Raw genomic sequence first — 22,658 nt, forward strand, 5'->3', positions numbered from 1 at the left:
ACAAATTTAATATATTTTTTATTGCCTGAAAATGTGTTGTCAGTTTTGCTTAAAAAAACATTAACATAAACGAAACTTTATTTCATTATTTTCAGTATGAATTTGTATATGCAAACACAAAAATAATTTTAAAATGTCATTATGAATACGCAAAATGTAATTCTTTTTAAGTGTGTGAAAACATTAAATCTGTATTTGTACAATAATTTTGGTAAGTTAAACGTTTAAGTAATTATTGTTTCTTATAAAGATTTCTTTTGTTAATTAATGTGTCATGCAGACAATTTCACACAATAAATGCCAAGAAAACCAAACAAAGTATAGTATCATATACACAATCGAAAAAGAAAAGACAAATGTTAGCCACATATAAAATATGCACACAAACAAAATCTTATACACCCCCACTTTTACGCAAAAATAGAAGGCATTCAATGAGCCCAAAGTCGATGCGCAACACATGCTGGCTGTCATTAAATTTGCGCTAGAACACCAAAAAATAAGTCCTAGCCAGACTGACGAAGACTTTACGGATCCCACACGAAAACGCCCACCGGAAATGAGTGGCAAATTCGGTGGGAAAAAACAGAACTTAGAATAGGGAAATACAAATGTTAACAAATAGGAGAAACAGATATCCAGAAACTGTTTACACGCTGCACACGTTGCACACCAAGTGTGAGCTGAATCTGCAATTCAAATCGAGGGAATTGGTAGGTGGCAGTGGGCTTACTTATTAGTAAACAGGCCTGAGGTAAAATATGCTACGTAAAGATAGCAAGCTAGTGCCAAAAAATAACATTGGGCGAGCACTGCATACAGGGGAAATAAACTCAGATATTTTTGTGTACATAAATTTGTGCATTTTTATGAGTTTATATCGCAAATTGTTTGCGTGTTGCTTTTTAACGCCAGCGGCTAGAATATTTTTTCGCGTTGCCTTTTGCTCGTTACCATATTTTCCATTTTGTTTTTTTAATATTCTATTCAACTATCCTAGAAAAAGATGTGGCAAACAGTGTTCAAGATATGCAGAAAGAAAAAATTATTTAAATTGAAAATGGTTTGTTTAGCATTTGTTGGCGCCGACCAAAGATAAATTTTCTAGCTGCATGGGCACCAAGGGGAATATTTAGTTATAGCATAAACAAAAATGCACAAGAATAATGCTCAGACCCGACCAACTAGGACATTCAACCTTTGGACAAAAGACTTTATTTGTATTTTACAGCTACCAGCCGGGCGAAAGTCATTTATGGCTTAGCCGAGAAGCTCCGACTTGAAACTTCAATCTTTTAATGGCCTCAATGGCACTTAAAGCAAAAATAATCGTTTCTACATGTCTGTTGACTCCTTGTAAACAGCAATTTTTGTGAAATAATGGACATGAATAACTCGAAAAGAAAAAAAAAACTAAAGCTAAGAAACTAAGTAAACAAAAAAACTGCTAAACCAAATGTACATTTCACTTATTTTGCATACAAAATTCATTTATGACCCTGTTCGGAGATAAAGCGAATGGAAAACGCTGAGCTTTGGGGTACTAGCTAGCATTTTTCTGAGACAAAGAGAAAGCTCTGCTTATATTTCAGATGGGGATGCGGATAAGTGGGAACTGTATTTTATTCATTTCATTGTGTTGCCACTAAGCATCGTTGCACCCTCAACGGCAATATACATAATTAATTACTTCATTTTATGCACTCCATGTTTGTTTCTAATTAACGTAAAGTTGTTTTCATTTTGTTCAAGCGAAACAAAAGCTAATGGCAGTCTAACAAGTATTGTCAGTCCACATAGTAAGCCAATCAATTTAATTAAATTGATCGTAATTAAATTTAAAATTGTAATATATTAAGCGGAAAGCTTAAATTTAAAGAAATTCCTTGGTAGCTAAAATATTGAATAATTCCGTGAATAAACAATAAAATGTAGACCAAGCCAAGCACAAATAATTAATTAGCACTGTAAAGTGGTTAGGAAAAAGATAGAAGAGAAAGTAAGAGGACCAATCCAATCTTTCGATACTAAAAATTACCGGATGTGTCCAGCTATACACAGTTGACCTCGATTTGTATGCCGTCAGCCTTGAACATAATTACAGACAAGTGTTCCTCCAGCCACAAAGCTTCTTAGCGCTGTTTCTCTTTCCAATTCGACAGTTGTTCTTTAAAGTCCATTTTCTGTTGCTTATTTATGCGCAACAGTTGGCCCGTTGTCTTGGCTAAAAAACATAAGTGAGCCGCCAAGTCTTTGATGCTCTTTGTGGGCGCTAGAAGTATTTCCTTTTATTGACTTGGGACCGCGATGAAAGAAAAATTAAATTACGAGATGATTGGGAATATCCAAACGAAAATAGTAAACAACTTCTGTTATTTTTATTCAGAGGTTTTCAATTCAATCAGTGGTGATTTGAGTAGATATTGATCGTATTTTATAGAAAATTATTATTTTATAAAAATAACAAAAGCTATTAGTATTTTGATAAGTAAATAATTAAGTTTTCACATTTCTAAAATAATTGTTCAAGTTTTTAATAAACAAAATAGACATTCAAGTATTACGTATTTGTTAATGAGTGAAAATTTATGACATTTTTTATGATTGCTGAGATATTAAGTCAAATAAATACATTAATAATTCAAATAAGTTACGTTTTGTAGCACTCCAATTGTGTATTCCCTCTATGATAGAAACCTATCTTGATAGAGCATTTTTAGTTCGTTTTTTTCCTGCCCCTCATTGTGTTCTCATAATTGTGAATCTTTTTACACAAAACGATTTCGATTGCCAGATCTTGGCAGCAAACGCTGAGAATTTCGACCATTTTTTGTAGGTCGCTGTGCGAGGTGGTCGAACGCCCACAACAACGCCTTCACTTTGACATAGACTCACTGCCACAGACCCAAATAAATAGATGGCCACAATCACACGCACGTTCTGACACTGAGCTCCGAGTTGCTCAATTAATTTTGATTGCAGCCTTGGCAGCTGTTTTTGCATTTTGCCTGTAGGTGTTTTGTTTGTGCTGCCGCCTTCACACTTTTCATCGAGGATTTTCCATAGAACAGTTCATGGCTATGTCGTTTATCCATAAATTTTCATATTCAAGCATTTTGTTTTGGTTGTGTGTGAAATAAATAAATAAGAAAATTATTTATTCGGTTGGGTGAGAAAAATTCATTGAGCGTTTTTAGATGATCCGTGATTTTACTACAAGGTTGAGGTTTATCAAAGAATCTCATATTTGTTTTATAAAATGCAATTAATTAAATCAATGTGTGTTTGAGGTTTCAAGCGAATAATTTGGAAAATTGTGCTGTTAAGAGATCAATAAAATGTACGTTGCCACCCGTCTCTTAATTTGCTTTGAAACTAAATAAACAGACACGGTCACAAACCGAAATAAACGTCAGAAATTTTCTGATTTATGTGCTTCAGGTGTGAAAAGATATATTTGCGCCCCATGCATTTTGTTTATGTTTATTTGGACGAGATTTTGTGAGGCACCTTGCCTAAAAACTTAAACTTGAACTTGGATGATGTTTGGCTAGATAATTTAATTACTCTTTCGCATGGTGCAGCAATATAAACAAATGGAAGGTTCAACTTTGTTGTGCTGTGGCATTTGCTCTTAGCCAAATTATTTGCTGCCAAAACTTTGTCATACGAGGAAAAGTTTTAATGATATTACAAATTGATTTTAGTTTCATGACATCTTCTGTTGACTAAAAAAACGAAGAACTCTATCTACTGTAATATCGAAAAATAGCAAGTGATCCGCACTAATTACTCAATGGAATTAGTTAGAGGTATGCGCACAGTCCGCACTTTAAGATACAACCACGAGCACTTGACTTAGCATAATTGCTGGCAAATTGCTTGAAATTTGTTCTGCCAACTATGAAAGCGAAAGGGAATCGACTTCAATATTAGATATCTGGCACACTTCTGTCTGAGATACTTTTCATTATTTTTCCCCCCTATTCACGCGATGACGTCACAAAGAGTTTCCGCCGTCGCTGTTGGCATCTAAATTTGTTTTTGCCGCCCCCTATCCTGCTCCCACACTGGTTTTATTTCGGGCGATTTTGGCATCGGGTAAATCTATATCTGCCCGCTGACGTCGACGTCGACAGCGGCATTAGCCTAACCTAAAAACATTTTCAGCATTTTCGTAAATTATCTTGCGGCTCTTAGGCGAAATGGAAAACTGTTTCAACAAACCTGCGTCAGTTGAAATTTGTGTTTCAAACGCGCCACACACTAATTCGCATTTTACATTCAAATCCAATAAAACACTATGGCTGTAAGTCTCACAAGCTCTGCAAAGGGTAATCTATTATCCTGGCTGAATTAAATAGGAATTAAAAAAAAATCATTATGTAAAGGGTTTTAAAGCTTTTAAATAACTTTTTGTTTCCCCTTAACATGGTTTCGAGCAGAAAATACGAGTATCACTGTAAAATATTGCTAGTTTCGTCTAATTGAGCGGTTCACATCCGATTACATTTTTAATGTGAGAAAAGCACGAATGTGAATACTTAACCAAAAAAAAAAAACAACACACGAGTTATAATTGCTTAAAACATAAAATAATTAAATTCTTAAATTATAAAAGTCACGTTCTGATGAATATACTCAATCAATTAATTTGAACACTCGTAAACTCAGTGGTATCAAGTAAAATGAGAAAAAAAGAAAATCAACAAAACAAAGTGAAAAATTTTTTTAAAAACTGCAAATTGACAGCATATTCATTTAATTTGAAAATGCTTATTAAAACAATACATTTTCCATTGATTTACGCCTGTACATATTTGTCTATATGCATGAATCAACACACAGAAATACGTAAAACAACCAATGTTTATATGTATTTATAATTAAATAAGCAATTAAAAGACAAAATATTTAATTGCAAACAGCGCGTGCGATTTAATTAAAAACGTCTTAAATTGATTAAATATTTAAATACTTAATTAACAGTTTGTAGAGAAAAGTACTGGACATACTCCAATAATAGCCAGATCCTGCCCGAGGGCCTTTGTAGAATTTGTACGCCCACTCGCAACAGCTGCCAGATAATAATTCATTCTCATATATCGCGTATTTGTGCCATTTATTTTCCCGTTTTGTTGTTTCTGTATATTAAAATAAAAAATCACTTAGTTGACAGTCTGGCCGAGGGCTGACAAAAATGCCCTTGGGCCCGGCCCTGCTGTCCAGTTAACCAGCCAAAAAGCGTGACCCATTTTGGTTGCACGTCCCTCAGCCCAGGTCTTTACAATTCAATGAAAACAAATAACACTTTTCATGCATAAGTTATTTGGCACATTCGGAATTCTTTTTGCACTTTCGATCATTAATTAATTTGCAAGTTTTCCGCTGTTGACGTTTGTCTCTCAATATTCCCGACAAGTTTTTGCGACAGACAGTCACAGCCGCCGGGGCATAACTTTTCTCTTAATTGAAGTGAGTTATATGCTGAATTATGGGAAATGATGGCACAGATGCATAAAAAAACTGTTGCTGAACTTTGTCTTTGGGGACACTTTTTTTCTTTGCACTTTGATACATTTCTGTTTTTGTTTTTATAATTCGTTTTCGAGGACTTGCTGACAATTTATACCATAAAAACTTTTCAATTTGTGCATACAAATTAACATGTTATAAATTCTCTTAATGGCACTCTGCATTTATTATGAATAGTTAATCTTTTTTTTAAATAAACGCCATATGCTTATAATTTATTTACAACCCAATTCATCCATTTTTTGTTTCATCATGAAAAGACTTATGACCTTTTTTTGCCAGTATAACATATTTTAATTAATGCAGGTCTACTTGCGGGTTTTGATTTATTGCAATTTTAATGGAAAATTCTGAAGGGATGACTTCATACTTAAAACTTTATTTGGAAAAATTTAAACAATGTTAATGTTTATTGCTGCGGAAAGGCAAACTGTTGAGTAAAGATATCCCCGCGTGTAATCAGCAGAAAACCCAAACAAATTGTTGACGCTCGTCTGCCATTTTCTTGGCAACAATACAAAGGCCATAACCATAAAGTCCAAGGAAAGGCGGAAAATTTTAATGCATTTTTGCATTGCTTAGCTTGCCTTTTACAATCAACTCAAGGACAAGAGGCGGCGTCTGTAAAAAATAAACTTTTTATAAGAAATAAGTGATATAAAACACGAAACAAAAAACCCAACTGATTGTCAGCCCCCTTGTGTTTGAGCACAATTTTCGTTTCCCTTGTTTTTTGGTTAATGTTGGTCAGCATCCGCCAATTGGCAGCCGGCCAAATGACAAATTGAAATAACAGCAGCAAAAATGAGCGTTTATCTTTATGTGCAAATGAAAATTTGTATTTATGCCAGCAGTCGGAAAAAAGCAAAACAAACTAAATAGAGGGCGCCATTCAAGCAAACAAAAAATGAAAAAAAAAAATCACCACCAAAGTTGAGGGTTATTTGAAGGTCACGGAAACACAAAAAAAAATGTTTTCAAATAATTCTGATAAAATGAATTATGTATATAAATTAAATGGAGTATGAACTTAACGAAAAATAATCCTTAACAAACTAATAGTTGAATGTGGAGCTGGCAATACAAAATGCAATATAAATATAATCGTTAAAATCGGTTGAATCTTAATAACTAATTATTTGATTATCTTAAATTTTATAAGGTTACAAATTTAATCTAGAATTGAGATAGTCTCTTAGAACAGTTTTTTTGAAAATTTAAATAATAGTTTGTAATGCTTATACATATTATTAATATAAATAATATTATTCATTTTTATTAAGTAGTGATTTTATTCATTTAAAATTTTAAAGTATTAAGGCACTCAGAATTCTGTCCCTTAACTGTCTTTAATTCCCAGAGCGTCAGCCATAAATTATCTGTCAGTATTGAAAGTGGCTGACCGCAATCGATATCACTTAGCTGTTCATCACCTATAAAATGATTTTTTAATGCAGAAAACTGGGAACGGTCAGCATACAGAGAGAAAACCAACTGTCAAGCGGCCAACCAGATAAACCAATTAATAATGAGAAAACAGAGCCAAGAGCCAAACGTGAAACGCAATTCTATCAGAAGATCAACAACAACAATTTCTGGTTTGTTTGCACATTCAATTTAAAAAAAAACACCTGAAAATAATAAAAAGAGAAATAAACTCGGCTTGGAAATCGAATTGGAATTGAAGCAATTGCGAATGCAAATTGACGTACAATTCATTAAAATCCGCTCGGCTCATTGATTGCCATTAAAGCGTACCGGTGGCTCGGTTGCAGCTCCAAGCTCAATTTTTATCCAAATATATACACATATTTGCGCATAAATACATGCTTTAAATAAATAAATAATTTCCCTGCTGAAAATACGAAAATTTTATGCAATCGCCAAGAATGTCCGTGTGCAACAGACTGTTGTTGTGTTGCACTCAAACAATAACAATAAATAAATAGCAAATTAAATTGGAAAAGGAACAAAAATACCAAGTTCAGAAAACAAAAAGTCAATCACTCTATACCCAATGATTGCATAGAATTAAATTCTTAGCCACCATTACATTTGCTTATTATACCCTTGCAGAGGGTATTATAATTTCAGTCAGAAGTTTGCAACGCAGTGAAGGAGACATCTCCGACCCTATAAAGTATATATATTCTTGATCAGCATCACTAGTAGAGTCGATCTAGCCATGTCCGTCTGTCCGTCCGTCTGTCCGTCTGTCCGTCTGTCAGTCTGTCCGTCTGTCCGTCTGTCCGTCCGTTTATATGCAAACTAGTCTCTCAGTTTTAAAGCTATCTGCATGAAACTTTCCCAAAAGTTTTCTTTCTATTGCAGGTAGTATATAAGTCGGAACGAGCCGGATCGGACGACTATAGCATATAGCTCCCATAGGAACAATCGGAAAAATAAATGAAAAAATTATAACTTTTCTGTTTTTTAATTTTTTGTTTAGCCCTTCGACATTTAGTAATGGTTAAATATTTCCGATTTACGGTTTAAATTATATCAAAATCGGACGACTATAGCATATAGCTCCCATAGGAACAATCGGAAAAATAAATGAAAAAAATTATAACTTTGCTGTTTTTTAATTTTTTGTTTAGTCCTTCGACATTTAGTAATGGTTAAATATTTTCGATTTACGGTTTAAATTATATCAAAATCGAACGACTATAGCATATAGCTCCCATAGGAACAATAGGAAAAATAAATGAAAAAAATTATAACTTTTCTGTTTTTTAGTTTTTTGTTCAGTTCTTCGACGTATAGCAATGGTTAAATATTTCAGAATTATGGTTCAGATTTTATCAAAATCGGACGTCTATATCATATAGCTCCCATAGAAATAATAAAAATATATAAAATAACTATCAAATAATTGAGCTGCTAATCATCATAGCTTCAATGTTTTTAAACATATACGCAGTAAATCATAATTTTAATGTTTTCAAAAATGTTAAATTCTTGCAATATCTGCAAGGGTATATGAACTTCGGCTTGCCGAAGTTTGCTTTCTTTCTTGTTAAATTTTCTTTCAATTTCAATTTACAGATCTGTTTGCAAACAAGTTTTTTATTATTTGTTCTTTATTATGCAATCAAAACTGCGTTAATAAAAACACAATATACCCTTGCTTCGCTGAGGTAAAAAGGACAAACACAATGTTGGCAAAATTAAAATGTTAAAAATTATTTGTTCGTATACAAAATATAGCCATTCCCTCTTTATGTTGTTGGTATTGAATGTTATTATTTTTTAATGTTTGCACTTTGTATGCAATTTGACATTTTGCGGGCATTTCGGTTTTGGCCCAAAAAATGTATTCGATCCTGAATGGCCGGCCACAAATCAAATGACAGCTTAAAATGTACAAACAAAGAGCCGCAATTGGCTAGCAAAGCAAAAACAAAATGAAATAAAAATCGCCATGAACAATGTGCGATAAATTAGCAGAAATGTGCGAAATATTAATGAGCCCAGATGCATATAGGCATCGGATTTCAATTACGAAAATATTTCAGTTGGGTAATTGTTGCGTATGAGCAGTACTGCACAAGGGATGAATATTTTATGCGCAGGTTTAGCATTGTTTTTAATTAGCAATACTTGTTCTGGGGTCAATTAGATTTGTGTGTACGGCAAAAGGGGGTTAAATTGGCGAAATTTCTTTGGTACCAGTCAAATTTAAAGCCCACAATTAAGTTTGCGTGAATGAATTGTGCGACGGCAATTGACCCAAGAGTGAATTTATTGCCTTAACGTAAATTTCAATTAAAAAGTTAGTGGCTTTCCCTGTCAACTGTCCCATAAAATGACAGACTGCACGGACAGGACTCGCGGTGTTGGTACCAAAATTAATTTATTGGAAAATGAGTCTATTTCTGGGCTAGCCTTCTCCAGGAGTTCAGTTCTCCTCCTTTGCTATCTGCCTTGATTTGGGCATTTTCTAAATGGAATCACACGCAGGACACTAAACCCCCACGCTGACCTTTGAACACTGGGAAATCTTTGCCGGGGATTTGGCCTGTTTGCTTTCGAGGCAATTTCATGACCCTTGGCTGGCCTTGCTTGTCCTGCAATTGTCTACGATTACAGCAAATTGATTTGCCTGGCACTTAGCAGCAGCTATCTTGTTTCAACCGCCTACATACATTTTTTCACTTGAGTCTCCCACTGCCACTTTTCGCCGTAGCCCCGCAATAAGGAACAGGAACAGGAAGTGCTCAACTGGGTGTTCGCCGTGATTGGCGAGAAGGTGCCCAGCGGGCAGTACGAGGACATCCTCAAGGACGGCATCTGGCTGTGCAAGCTGGCCAACAAGCTGGCCCCCGGATCGGTGAAGAAGATCCAGGAGCGCGGCACCAACTTCCAGCTGATGGAGAACATCCAGCGCTTCCAGGCGGCGGTCAAGAAGTACGGCGTACCCGAGGAGGAGATCTTCCAGACGGCCGATCTATTCGAGCGTCGCAACATCCCCCAGGTCACCCTCTCCCTCTACGCCCTTGGGCGCATCGTAAGTACCATTACGACTTTAACCCATATTGATAGCTTATAAGTTCGGAAGATTACAAATCTGTGGCCATAATGCTATTCTAAAGAACTTTTTTCCTTGGAGTCCAAATCGTGTTAACTTACTTAAAACTTATTTATTATATTCATTGCTCAATATGATTTCTAAAACCAAAGAAAGTTATTGTCTTTTGCAGTCATGGCTTACCCTTTTATACTTTCTTTAATTTTTTAACAGAAACGGAATATAGGAGTGAAAAGAGGTTTGAATAACTGAATATCAACAAAATTAGGAAACAAATAAAGATCTATTTTCCCATTACCCATAAATTTTGTAGTATATTTATATTTTCTAAACATATGCAATTTAGCAAATTGATGGAGTAATTAATTTATTTACTGATAACGACATATTCTTAAACGTTTGACTTTTTACAATTGAACAATTTTTATAAACAAGATTTTTTTAAGTCTTGTTTTAAATTCCCTGTTTCTAAAGGCAACAAAAAGTATGAAAAGATTTTTACCAATAATAGATTAGATTATGGTTTTTTATGTTGGCTCTCATAATAATTGGTTCCTCCTCTGCAGACGCAAAAGCACCCTGAGTACACCGGTCCCACCTTGGGTCCCAAGATGGCCGAGAAGAACGAGCGCACCTTCACCGAGGAGCAGCTGCGCGCCCACGAAGGTGAGCTTAACCTGCAGATGGGCTTCAACAAGGGCGCCTCCCAGTCCGGACATGGTGGCTTCAGCAACACCCGTCATATGTAAGGCGGTAGCAACTCCACCAACACCCAACACCAAAACCCAACAGAAAAACACAACACTCTCATCCACACAAACACCGAAATCTAATTAGTTCAAACAAAAAATGGATTTTGTATCTCGTGCGTTCTGGCGTATGATTTAGGCAGTGCCAAGCTCTTAATGTAATTTATATAATATGAAACAAATAAATTAATTAATTTTAATATAAATGTCAAGTTGTTGTTTCCCGCCCGCATCCGTGGATTAGCATTATGTTGTTGTTAATTAGCGGGCAGAGCTGTGCAACTGTCGGCAGTTAGTCGAGAGGTTTAAGTGGTTTTGCCCCCAAATGGGACCGTTTCCAGCTCACCTCGCATGAGACACCTTTATTTCTCTGTCAGCTGCTGTAGCTCCTTCGACTGTTGCTTTTCCGCAGTCTGGTCCACCTGAGATTACACAAATTACAATTTCAACGCCTGCACTGACAGCGATAAGCATAAGAAATGTCAAGGCCATTTGTATTTCTATCTGTGCCAGAGAGTGGAGTGTGTGTCTATGGGGACTAAGAGACAAAGATTCAGGTGGGCAGAGAAAGAGCCTTAAAAGTCTGCTTGGTTTACTGTGCACTTAGCTTAATTTGGGTGACCTTCACCATGCATCTCAATAAAATATGTAAATTATAAGTTCAACACATTAAGCCATAATATATTTATAAAAAAAATAAAATTATTGGCATACGAATTTTTTTTAATTAGAAATAGCTGTTAGTGTATTACAAAAACCACATAATACATTTAATAATTTTATTTTACTGCATAATAATTGAAAACTTTAAAACAATTTTAAAAGACGTTTGTAATTAAATTTTGCTTAAATTGTACTTTACACAGCATTGATTACATGACAACATACATAAAATTCTTATAAGTTATTCTGCAAGTGTAATCGTTACCTTCCCGACGTTGAAGCTGCAACCAAGAGTAACGTTTATCTTTTCTTGCCTACGATTCGGACAAAAGAGCAACCCAAATAAGAAGAAATAAAGAAGGCCGAGCAAAATTGGGGAAAACCACAAGCAACGAACTACGAATATAATGATGGCGACCAAACAAACATTCGAAAAATGAAAGCAAAGGCGAAACTTATCAGACAGACAGTCAAAATGGCGAAAGGTTACTCCGTGTGTGCGTGTGTGCTTGCTTATGCCGATGATCAGCCAAAACGGAAATGGAATGTAAGGTGGTGTGGGTGTCTGGGAGTATTGGGTGCGTGTTTAATTTCCACTTGTCGGTGGCACTAAAACAAAAACAAACACACAAAAGGGCAGACAAAGCAATGTGCCAGTGTTTGTATTAAATGAAATGGTCACTTTGACAGTCAACTGACAGCCAGACTGAGCTTGTGTGCGTATGTTAGTGCGTTTGGTGTTTATGTGCGTGTGCGTGTGCATTCCCTGCTCCATTAATTTAATTTTATTTATGTTGACAATTGCTGTAACAAACACGCATGTCAGCATGCCCTCAGTGAACCAGGGGCCATGGATGCAGGGGACATTCCCTTTCAGAAATGCTGATTGTATTACAAATACTTTTGCACACATTCACACGCTTCAGCAGAAAAGTATACTCTAATAATGCAATTTATTGGCACCCATACAAGCAGAGTTGACAATGACAATTGTTGACTTTCCCTTTTTAGTCGTTTGCTGTTCTTGTCTCTTTATTTCATTTGGTTTTTTCAGCAGCTTATGCATTCCAGTCCATTCCATTCCAGAGGCTGTGTGCGTTGCCCTATTTGAGTTGTTGTTTCATTGAATTTATTTAATTTATATTTATTGTGGTCAAAATGACAATTTATTGTCATTTGTATTTATAGCTGGCTGAATGCTTTTCCATTCCCAGTATTCTTCATTTTTATATTTATTTCGCTGTGATTTGTTCCTCAATAGGTACTCGGATTATTATTTATTTTGTGGTTCAATGGAATTGTTTTCTATGTTTTCTTTCATTTTTTAATCACTAAATTGGGTAATTGGTCGTAAACGGAATTCGATTATATTTCGAAAAGATAATTGTACTATATGATTTCTTTTATGCCTGGCAATGAATTATTTTGTATTATTTTTTTGCAATACCAAAATATTTTATAAATAATATTCATTCTGTTTATTTTGTAGGTATTCGTTATATATATATATATGTATATATATACAATGTTTCTAACGTTGGATTTTTTTGACAGCCCTATCTCTTAGCCTAATTAAACCAAGAAATTGTACAAAACCTTGCCTTAAATACGAAAGCAATGGGGATAGAGGCCATTTCAACAACGGTAAATACGACTTTCTTTATTGTTATTTGCCTTCAACATGCAAGCGCATTTGTATTGTTGCTGACCAAGTTTCCTTGCCTGTTTTTACTGCGGCGCGGAACTGTTTGGGTTAGTTTCGGATCGGTTTCAGCGGGCCAAGTTGTATGCTACAGCATATTTCTACCTAATTGCTGAAACTTTGCAACAATTTATAGCTGCATTGCAGTGGCTGAGAACCCCTTTCTCAAACCGACTGCGGTTAAGTAACTAAATGATAGAGTTGATATTGTGTATAAATTTAGCAAATGACAGAAGGTTAACCCGAACATTCAAGGTGTGCCCATCTGTAGTTAAACTTTTTGGTCATTTTAAGCATATTTCATGCTCAACTGCACATAGCCCGACTGTAAACAAAGCAGCGTGGTAAATGACACTAAAAGCAAGCGCATTAGTTCGTCCTTTCTTTTCCAGAGTGCCGGCCTGCCCTCCCCACAATAATTGTTGCCAAACCGCTTGCTGCAATCATAAACAAGCCAAAGCAGCAGCAGAACGGATTTCGAATCCGAATCCGTAAACCAAACGAAACGAACCGAAGCACGGAAAAGCAGACTCCGACAAATGCCAGTTGAGAGGCGTAATAACAAAGCCCCAAAACCGGACAACAACTAACCGAAACACAAGTGGTCAGGCTTGGATAGATCTTATGATTCTCAGTAAGTTTGCGAAAATAATATTTCAACAGTTTAATATTCCAAGTATTTGGATTTCTTAGTAACTCTTGAATTTTCCTAATCCATTTTTTCTAAATGTGTTAAGTTATGTAATTTGTTTACAAAATAAGTAAAAAGGGTTTGACAAAAAGCACTTTCAAATTTTTATTAAAACATTGTGAAAGTTAAGATACTCCGATCTTCATAACTGTAAACCATCCATTCAACATACTTAGGTTTCGTTTACAGGGTATGTAAGTCCAGAATTACAAACAAGCTAACAGACTTAGTGCAGCTGCTCGATTGCTTGCGCTGAACACACACACGCGCTGCTGCTCGGCAGCTTACTTCATATTTATGCGGATAGTTCCTCCGGGCGAGGGTCATTAAGATGCAGGATGGCCGACGCCCCGGCCCCCTCCATTCCTTTGTGGAGCTCGCCGCCTGGGGATGCAGTGAAAAATGATTTGTGCCGGGCATAAACTGCGTGAATTCACAGTACAAATTGACTTGTTACAAAGCGCACAAAAATTCACCTGCCACTGCGGCAATACCTGTGCATGGATGTGGAATGGAATGGAGTGGCTGTGCGGGTTCGTAATCAGCTTTCGACCATGGCTCCTCCACCTGCAACGCTTAGCCACAGCTAATCCCAGTTTGAGTTTGGGGCTTTGGTTTTCCAGTCCTGCCGTCGCTGGCCATAAATCATGAAATACTTTTGCTTGGGCATATTAATAACCGAAAGACAGTTGCTGGCTTGATTTATGCACGGCATGTTTTTTTTTCAATAACCTCACGCTAAGATGCTTACCGCTTTTATCGCTCGTCGTTGGTATTTTCTGTCTCCCACATGTGTCAGTTTCGGTGGGAATTTATTCTTTATTCCCAGAGTAATATCCAAGGATTATGCAATTGACTGCGGAATAATTGATATGAAATTTATCCGGACACAGTAGCATTTGCTTTGCTTATACAATTTATGGGAAAATTAAAAAAAAAACAAATTATAATTAATTACCATTCTGGCACTAGGACTGTTCTCGAAAATTGCGCAAAAATAAATTTCAGAAATTTTGCTAGAAAAACCAACTAATTACATTCTAAACACCCCAAATGAACGCAACTATGAACTATGGTGTTGAATTCCCCTTAAGCCCGCCAGCCTGTTCAGCTAAACCGACGCAACGCGGCTTATACGTAGTCTGCATTTTGCGACGCTTGCCTGCACAAAAAGTTATCGATTTAATTGGCGCTAAAATTTATGCGCACCAAAAATTGTGGCTGCAATCCCTTTTCCCCCCATCCTTACAAAAAAAGTTTGTGAAACCCCTGCAAATCACCCTACCAAAACCATCAAAGAACGCTGCGCCAACATTTTTCAAATTATAAAGCCAAAAAATATTTTTTATGAAAGCGCAAAAATGTGATAGCCTATGGGCTGTGCTTTTTAACTATGTGTTAAAAAGTTTGATATATTCGAAGCAAATAAATTGAAATGAAATTCAAACAGTTGTAAAAGTAAAAGTTATAATGAAAAAATCTGTCAAAAACTTACCCACGCCTTATAGGAATTTTTTTAGCAAAGCATTTTATTAAAACAATAGCTTGACAATAATAATAATTAAACTGTCTATCTAAAAAAAACACTCGAAAAATGTATTTGTTAAAAATCAAAACATATTGCAAGGGATTTCATAGTCAGTGCACTCGACTGATTTAAATATTTTCAATTGACTTGCACTAGGGCTACCGAGTGGCCCAAATTGGCGTGCAATAAGTGCTAACATCGTTTTTTAGTTGAATTATTATATGGTGAGTTTCGTAAACGTTCATAAATTTGTGGCCAAATATTTTTACAAGGTCAATTTTTTCGGCTTGCTGTTTTTTCGTGTTTTATTTACAAATATTGGTGGTGCAGTAAAGTTGCCTGTCATGGATGATTTTTAATGAATTCCCCCACCAAACGGAAAGTAAATGTTTCAAGCTATTACAAATTAATTGTGTAATTTGATTGTTTGTTCTTTTAAAGGTTACTTTAAGTATCTGTTAAGAGCAACGACTAGTATTATACAAACTATTTTGATTTATACTGATATTAAGGTCAAAAGATTAATGATTTATGTTGGAAATAAATGTTGCTCATTGTAAAAAAGCTTCAGAATTTTTCGAGCTGTTTGAAATCCAAATCTATACAATTAAAATGGCAAATTCCCTTGGAATATTTATGGGATTGCTTTTCAAGATTATGACTAATCAGTCAAAGGGGACTGGAAACACAATTCCCGGCAAGCACATACATATTGAATCCTCTACCAGACAGCTATAAACGGCTGGTAATCCCCATAACTGCATCAGTTTGATGCAGCCTGAAACTGTGCTGACATTTATTACAGTCAATAAATTTGCAATTAGCGCTCGAGCCGTGCTCGCCATTTGTGTGGGCGTGGCAGCACTCCCGATATACATATATTCTAATTGTAATTGCATTTGCGACATTCGAGGATGTCGCACTGTGAGTGCCAGGGTGGATTTAAGTGGGGCTTTTGAAAGGGATTCCCATTGAATGTGAACGGCTTTCGTCGCCTGTCAACACAGCGCCAAGTGCCAAGGTGTAGCTGCATTAGTCGGTAATCGCAAATGTGTGAGTGGGCCAGAGAGCATTTCAAATATATCGCTGCAGCTAATGAATATTTAAGTACCATTTACCAGGGGAAGCTGATGGAAATTCCATGCCGAGTCCCTCAAAATCGAAATGAGCATTTCCGTGCTTCAGCCCTCTTTCTTTCTAATGGATTCACTATATTTGGGATAATTTAATTTCCATTCGTCTGCCTATTTATTTAGCGTGGCTTTGTTTGCGCTCTCCCGCAGCTGCAAATGCTGAATAGAGTCGCTTTGTTAATTGAATTGTCGTTTATTTGACTAAATGCTAAATGCAAATTTTGCATACCAAAGAGCAGCCTCCATCGTTTTATGAAATCTTTTGAATACTCTTTTTCCATAGGAGTACTGTGGTTATGCAAAATATATAAACCAATTAGTCAAAAAAAATAAAATTTTTTTTCTCTTAGAACTTTGATTGCCAGAACTATCATAGAATACTAACTAATTCCGAGTGGGATTATATTTTCCGTGTTGTCATTCTAGACTATTTCTGCCAGCTGTTTGCAAGCACGATAATCACCTTAAAACGCATCAGAAACTATGCTAAAGTTTGCACAAGGTCTTTTACCACTGGATTTCGCTTTTATTTTTTTCCCACTACTTGTGAAACTATTTTAGAATGCCAGGCGCATACCAAGAGCGGCGATAATGATTCCGTTAAAGATATTTTCGCACCATCGTTCGCCCGATGGCTCAAGAGAACGTTTTCTAATGTGTTTGCCACGGTTTATTCGTCTGGGTGTCTGTGTGTGTGTGTGTTTCTGTTCGATTGCAGTACTGAGGTCAAAACTTTGCCAGGTGTAAACTCGCAAAATCAGCGAAAATATTCGCGCGCAGAAAATGAAATGAGTTCCCCGAGCACTCGGCTCCCAATCTCACCTCAAATGACTTTTACCCCAGCGATTTGAAAGGGAGTTGTGGCTGTCATTATGCGGTCTTCTAGCGTAGAACACTTTCGCTCGCGTTTCACCAGCTTTTGATCATAATTGCGATGCGCGTTGATGATGCAGCGCGATTAGTGAGCTGGCAATGGAGCGGGGCGTTTTGCAATCAGGCTATGCAGATTGCTGCAACCAACCAACCCCACAAGAACCATATGAAACGCCATCTAACTGGCAACATCTTCTTGGCCGGTCACTTTCTGACACACTTATAAAATCTTGAGTCCAACTTAGTTTACCTTTTTGTTTTTTATTCAAAAGTTATGCCGGCTCAAAGTCCAGGATTTTTGTAAAAAGAAAACACAAGTTTAATATTTAATTCGTCTGCGCTTTGGCAACCGTCTTCAAAGCAATTATATTACGTAAATTAAATAATTAAATAAAACAAATGTTAAATTAGCAAATTAAATCATTAAAACCTTGTTAAAATCAATAAAAAAATGTTTATATGACAAGTACTTGTCAATTTAAGTATTAGAAATGTTTTTATACATACAATTTGGTTCAGTGTTCATGGCTTGACTGAGCTGATAGCCTGGCTTTAAGGTAACCCATAAAAGGGGATATTTGGCGCAGATTCACAAAGGCAGTGTATATAGCTCATAATCATAGCATAACCAATGGCTAGAATAAATTGCAATTACCTTAAAGTTCCTTGGCTTACGAAGCATTTTCCAGACACTTACTACTGGCTTACTAAGTTAGTTAAATAAGTTACATTTTAAAGTCACTTGGGAGTTTTCCAGCCCAGTCAAGCATTCCCCTTATCAGAGCCCCACACACATTCAAACCGCGTTGAATGGAAGATGAATGGATACGGACTTAAATGAATTGTCTGAGTCTTGAGACAGGCCAACAACACGGCGACAGCAGCAACACATCGCAGCGGCAGCAGCAACAGCAGTAACACATCAGCAGGGGACTTGCCACGCAGACTTCTCGGGCAATGACAGCTGTCAAAATTGCTGGGAATAAGTCGTTTGGCATGCCGAAAATTCCACAACCTATGTATGCTGCTAACTGCATGAATAAGTGGCCATATGTATGTATATAGGTGTTGTATGGGAATTGTCCCTAGTTTCGCATTCACACCCATATCCAATTTGCATGTTGACTGTCAAGGCGAAACGTTTTTTTGGTTTTTGGCTGTCGAGAGATGTGTGGCATACAATCCTGTCATTGATTGCTGATGCCTTTTTTTGGGCGATGGGTGGGTGGTGGTTAGGCTCTGGAATATAGCCGAAATCGAAACGGAGCATAAAAGACTGCCCCCTAGGTTCAATCTGTTCTGATGTAAATACGCGCTGTGTCCATCAGCCGCACACACAAAACCATTTTGCAATTACTTAAGAATATGCAAAACATTTCAAAATTGCATTCCGCAAACAAAACATATATGTACATGCACGTACGGGCATCCCGGAGCCCATTGCCTGACCAGCTCACGTGCCAAGGTCCTGGTTGGCATCCGGATTGGGGATCGCAAGCGAACTGCATGCCAAGTGCCGAGCTCAGGCAAAAGTCAATTCAGAGTCTCCGCCTTGAGGGATGCCAGGCCACAAGCTGCGCTCGCCGCAAGTCTCAGTTTTAAACAGGACCCAAGGGAGATACTCGAACAGGAAACGAAAGTGCAGTTCCTTTCTCCCAAATACAGAACAATGTCTATTGTCCTTAGATGGGATTTCGCCATGGAGAGCTCTGAGGGTTATTGCGATTGAAGTGGAACTGTAAGTGATAGCATCCATTATATGAATTTGGATCTCCATGCGGTAACAAAGTATTCGATTGAGAGGAAGCAAGATTGCTTTAGTGTGCTTTACATCAAGTATTTAAACAAATAATTCCAGAAATAATACAGATAATTGTTCAAGCCAGTTCGAATACATGTGCCACACAAACATTTTAACTGACTGACAAAAAATTAATTTCAAACGAAAAACCCATATTTATCCCTTCACACTGAGGAGTTATTTTAAAACGAATTTAAGCGGATAAATACATGGAATCCTTTATCTTACAAAATAAAAACAGTAAACATGAAATATTTTCTGCTTAAACACAATATTTAAGTAACAGCATTCGGTTTGTAAGGCTTGGATAGAATTTCGCACAATATCGGTGAACAAAGTTTCCTGCAGCTCCACACAAATATTTAAATTATCTGCAGACCGCAAAATGCAAAGTGAATGAAATTTAAGCAGACAGGATAGCGATACTAGATGGTTCAGAATTGCACAAGTACTGGTGGAGAAAGCTGCAAGGTAGTCTTTTGGCCGCCAAACAAATTACGCTGAAAATAGACAACATTTACATCGCCATGGCGATGGGATGGCTACAACGACGATGGTGGCAAGAAAAATTGGCATAAAATATTTCACGCTACCTTTTTTTGTGGCCCACCACCACGTATACATTTATCTTAATTTAGGACCTGCTGCAGGTTCAGGTGGGATTTTTGTGGAGTTGTGGGGAGGGAATGGGGGGTGTGGCAACCAGTTGAGGCTTATAGGCAAGACTGCTAATGGCATTCGCCATCGAATCCTTCACGTGTCCTTGGCATGAGCCTCAGACCCTGCTAACGGCCTTTATGTCGGTCAAACTGGAGTGTATTTACCCCGAAAATTTGTCTCGTGTGTGTATTTTGCACGCACACCCCACATCCCGCCACCCGGCCACAGGTCTCACCTGCATTCATAATAGAGTTTGAGCAGCTCTGGGCACGAAATACGAAAGGAGCCGTAGAAAGTTCGTTGCCTTTGTCAGCCGCAGGCAAGTCGATGTCGATGTCGATGCCTTTCCATGTGCCCCACATGATACAGTAAAAGAAACAACGTTTCTAAAACTGACTATTTCTCTAAACATTTTGGAACCATATATAGGTTTCTTCAACTGCCAATGGTTTAAAGCTTTTTGTTCATAAATTTCCTGAGGGATTTATCTATGATTGGTCTACAATAAATAACTAAATAAGTAGTATATAATCTTTCAGAAGTTATAATTAAATATAACTTGGATTACACTTTTGTTATATAAGCTTTTGGTAGATGTTTTTTGCTCAGTGCACAACCATCCCACCTCCCCAAAAATTAGCTGTGCTGCTTAGAAATTGTATGTGCCACGCATGATTGGCATTGCGATGCAGTGGAGGGGAGGCAGGTGAAAAGGGGGCGGCAGCACGCACACAACAGAACAATACACATGCCACGTGTAGCCAAGCAGCTGGAAAAGGGGGAAAGGAAAGGGGGCGTGGCTGGGGTAATGTGAATGCGGAGCAATTTTTATTGATTGCATTGATTTTAGTGCTCGATTCGTTGCGTTCCAAGTGACCGATATTGTTGCGCTCCCCAGAGTCTTCTTATGCGGTCAGTCGGTTAGTGCCCTCATTGGGACAGGAATCCCGTCCATTATTTATCAATTCAGTTGGAATTATTTCTTACTTAACCATAGCTAATATAATCAATTATCTAACCCCTCCATAATTAAAAAAAAATATATTTAATTAACTTAAACAAGATATAAATTTTACCCAGTTTCAAAATAAAATTAGGCTGCAAGGCAAATTGTTTTTCGTTTCTTGTCAAACTTTCCACCGTCCCCATTTTTTTTTTCAACTTTACATAGAAAAGGTGTTTGCCTCTAATTGATGGCCACAAAATTAATTGAGTGGCATTTCGGAGCCAGTCGGGCGGCACGCCCGGAAACTGTTGTTGCCCCCTGCTTTTTCCTCGCCCAATTCTGTTTTCCATGTAAACCAGATTTGTTTAGAACTTTTTTACGTGCAGACTCGCTTTGAAAGTTACTGACAAACTTTTTCTGAATTTAATTTTTTTTTTTGTTTCCCATTTACAACTCTTGCTGTAATTAACTTTATCGATGAACATTTTTTCCTCCGACTGACCCCTGGCTGCTGGCCACCTATGGGTCGTAAAAATTTTGGATTTAACGAAAGTTTAACGGTCACTTGACAGCCCTCTCTGGCATTTGTTTGAATTATTAATTAGTTTGTTGGCTGGCTTGCTAGCTGGTTAAAAAGTTGTGCCTTTCAGTTTGACAGATTGTACAAAAGGCAAAGCTATGGAAATGGCGGCGACAACAATTCGGCGGTTTCGTTTGTGAAATTCGTTAACAATTGTTTAACATGGGTGGTGCAAGCAATGCATTGCAATTTACGGTTCCCATAGCCATGGCCAGACCCCAATCCAAATCCCTCATGGCAAAGTTACCCCGAATGGCAAACACCAGCGGGGGCAGAACAATTTTGATGGGGCTGAGGGCGCCGGATGGCAACTGGAGCAGTGGTAAATACTCGGGCGTTTGTTATATGTGCGCACATCCGTATCCCGGCCACCAAAGCCCCGCCTGCAATCCCAGCCCCGACTCGGAGCAAACACGAGCTCAGCTCAACTCCACTACACTCCACTCCACTCTTCTCTACTCTACTCTTCCCCCAGGCAAACTCAACTCAACTCCACTTTCCTCGCCTCGACACGCAAAATGCAAACATACGCATTGCAGTCGGACAAATGTGTTGAGCACACAGAGCCAGAGACGTTGTTTTCTGGTCCATTGCCATCACCTGGCTATAACTCTATCTGCTATCTGCCGTGTGCTATCTGTGATATCTGGGATATCTGGTCTCAGGGTCTCTGCTCGGGTCAGCACCGGCTTGTAGCCATGCGCAAATTGCTTAGTGAAAGCAAACAAATTAATCAAAATAAACTGGAAAGGTGTGCCACAGAGCCGGAATCAAACAATGTCGACAAAAGCTGCAGTTCCTTGCACGCCTTCGACACCATATCCATTTTTTGTACAGAAAGAAAAATAATCCTTTTCCAAAAATCATGTTTTGCTTAGGTGTTTAAAGTCTAAAAATAAAAGATTGAGGAGGAGAACAGAGTTAAAAGTGATTAATAGGAAATCCAGTGTATAAAATCTAGTGGCTATGAAATCACATTTAAAATAAAAAACAAAATGGATTTATTTTTTTGGTGAAAATAAGAATTTATTATTCAATTCAATTATTCTTATCACTTTAATAATAATATTAGAATCAATTCAATTATATTAATTATCAATCTAAAAGATTTGACTGAATAATTTGACAGCTTTTTAATTATTTATAATTTATAGTTATATTAAAGTTTTAATTAGTTTATTGGAGCAATTTTCCCAAATGCACTTTAATATATGTACATTGCATTATATTTCATGTATTCAAGGCTATAATATCCTTATTCCGAAT

The 22,658-nt window shown here is 37.1% G+C and overlaps 1 protein-coding gene across 1 annotated transcript; it reads left to right on the plus strand.

Moving 5' to 3' along the window:
• Positions 1 to 4,206: 4,206 nt before the first annotated feature.
• On the plus strand, positions 4,207 to 11,021 carry LOC108136971 (myophilin). The gene is made up of 3 exons (XM_017258462.2): positions 4,207 to 4,309; positions 9,725 to 10,045; positions 10,633 to 11,021. Exons 1-3 carry the CDS (start codon positions 4,304 to 4,306, stop codon positions 10,813 to 10,815), a joined length of 510 nt encoding a protein of 169 aa, XP_017113951.1. The 5' UTR covers positions 4,207 to 4,303; the 3' UTR covers positions 10,816 to 11,021.
• Positions 11,022 to 22,658: the final 11,637 nt, after the last annotated feature.

Source organism: Drosophila elegans, unplaced genomic scaffold, assembly GCF_018152505.1.
Source record: "Drosophila elegans isolate 14027-0461.03 unplaced genomic scaffold, ASM1815250v1 contig_476, whole genome shotgun sequence".
NCBI lineage: Eukaryota > Metazoa > Arthropoda > Insecta > Diptera > Drosophilidae > Drosophila > Drosophila elegans.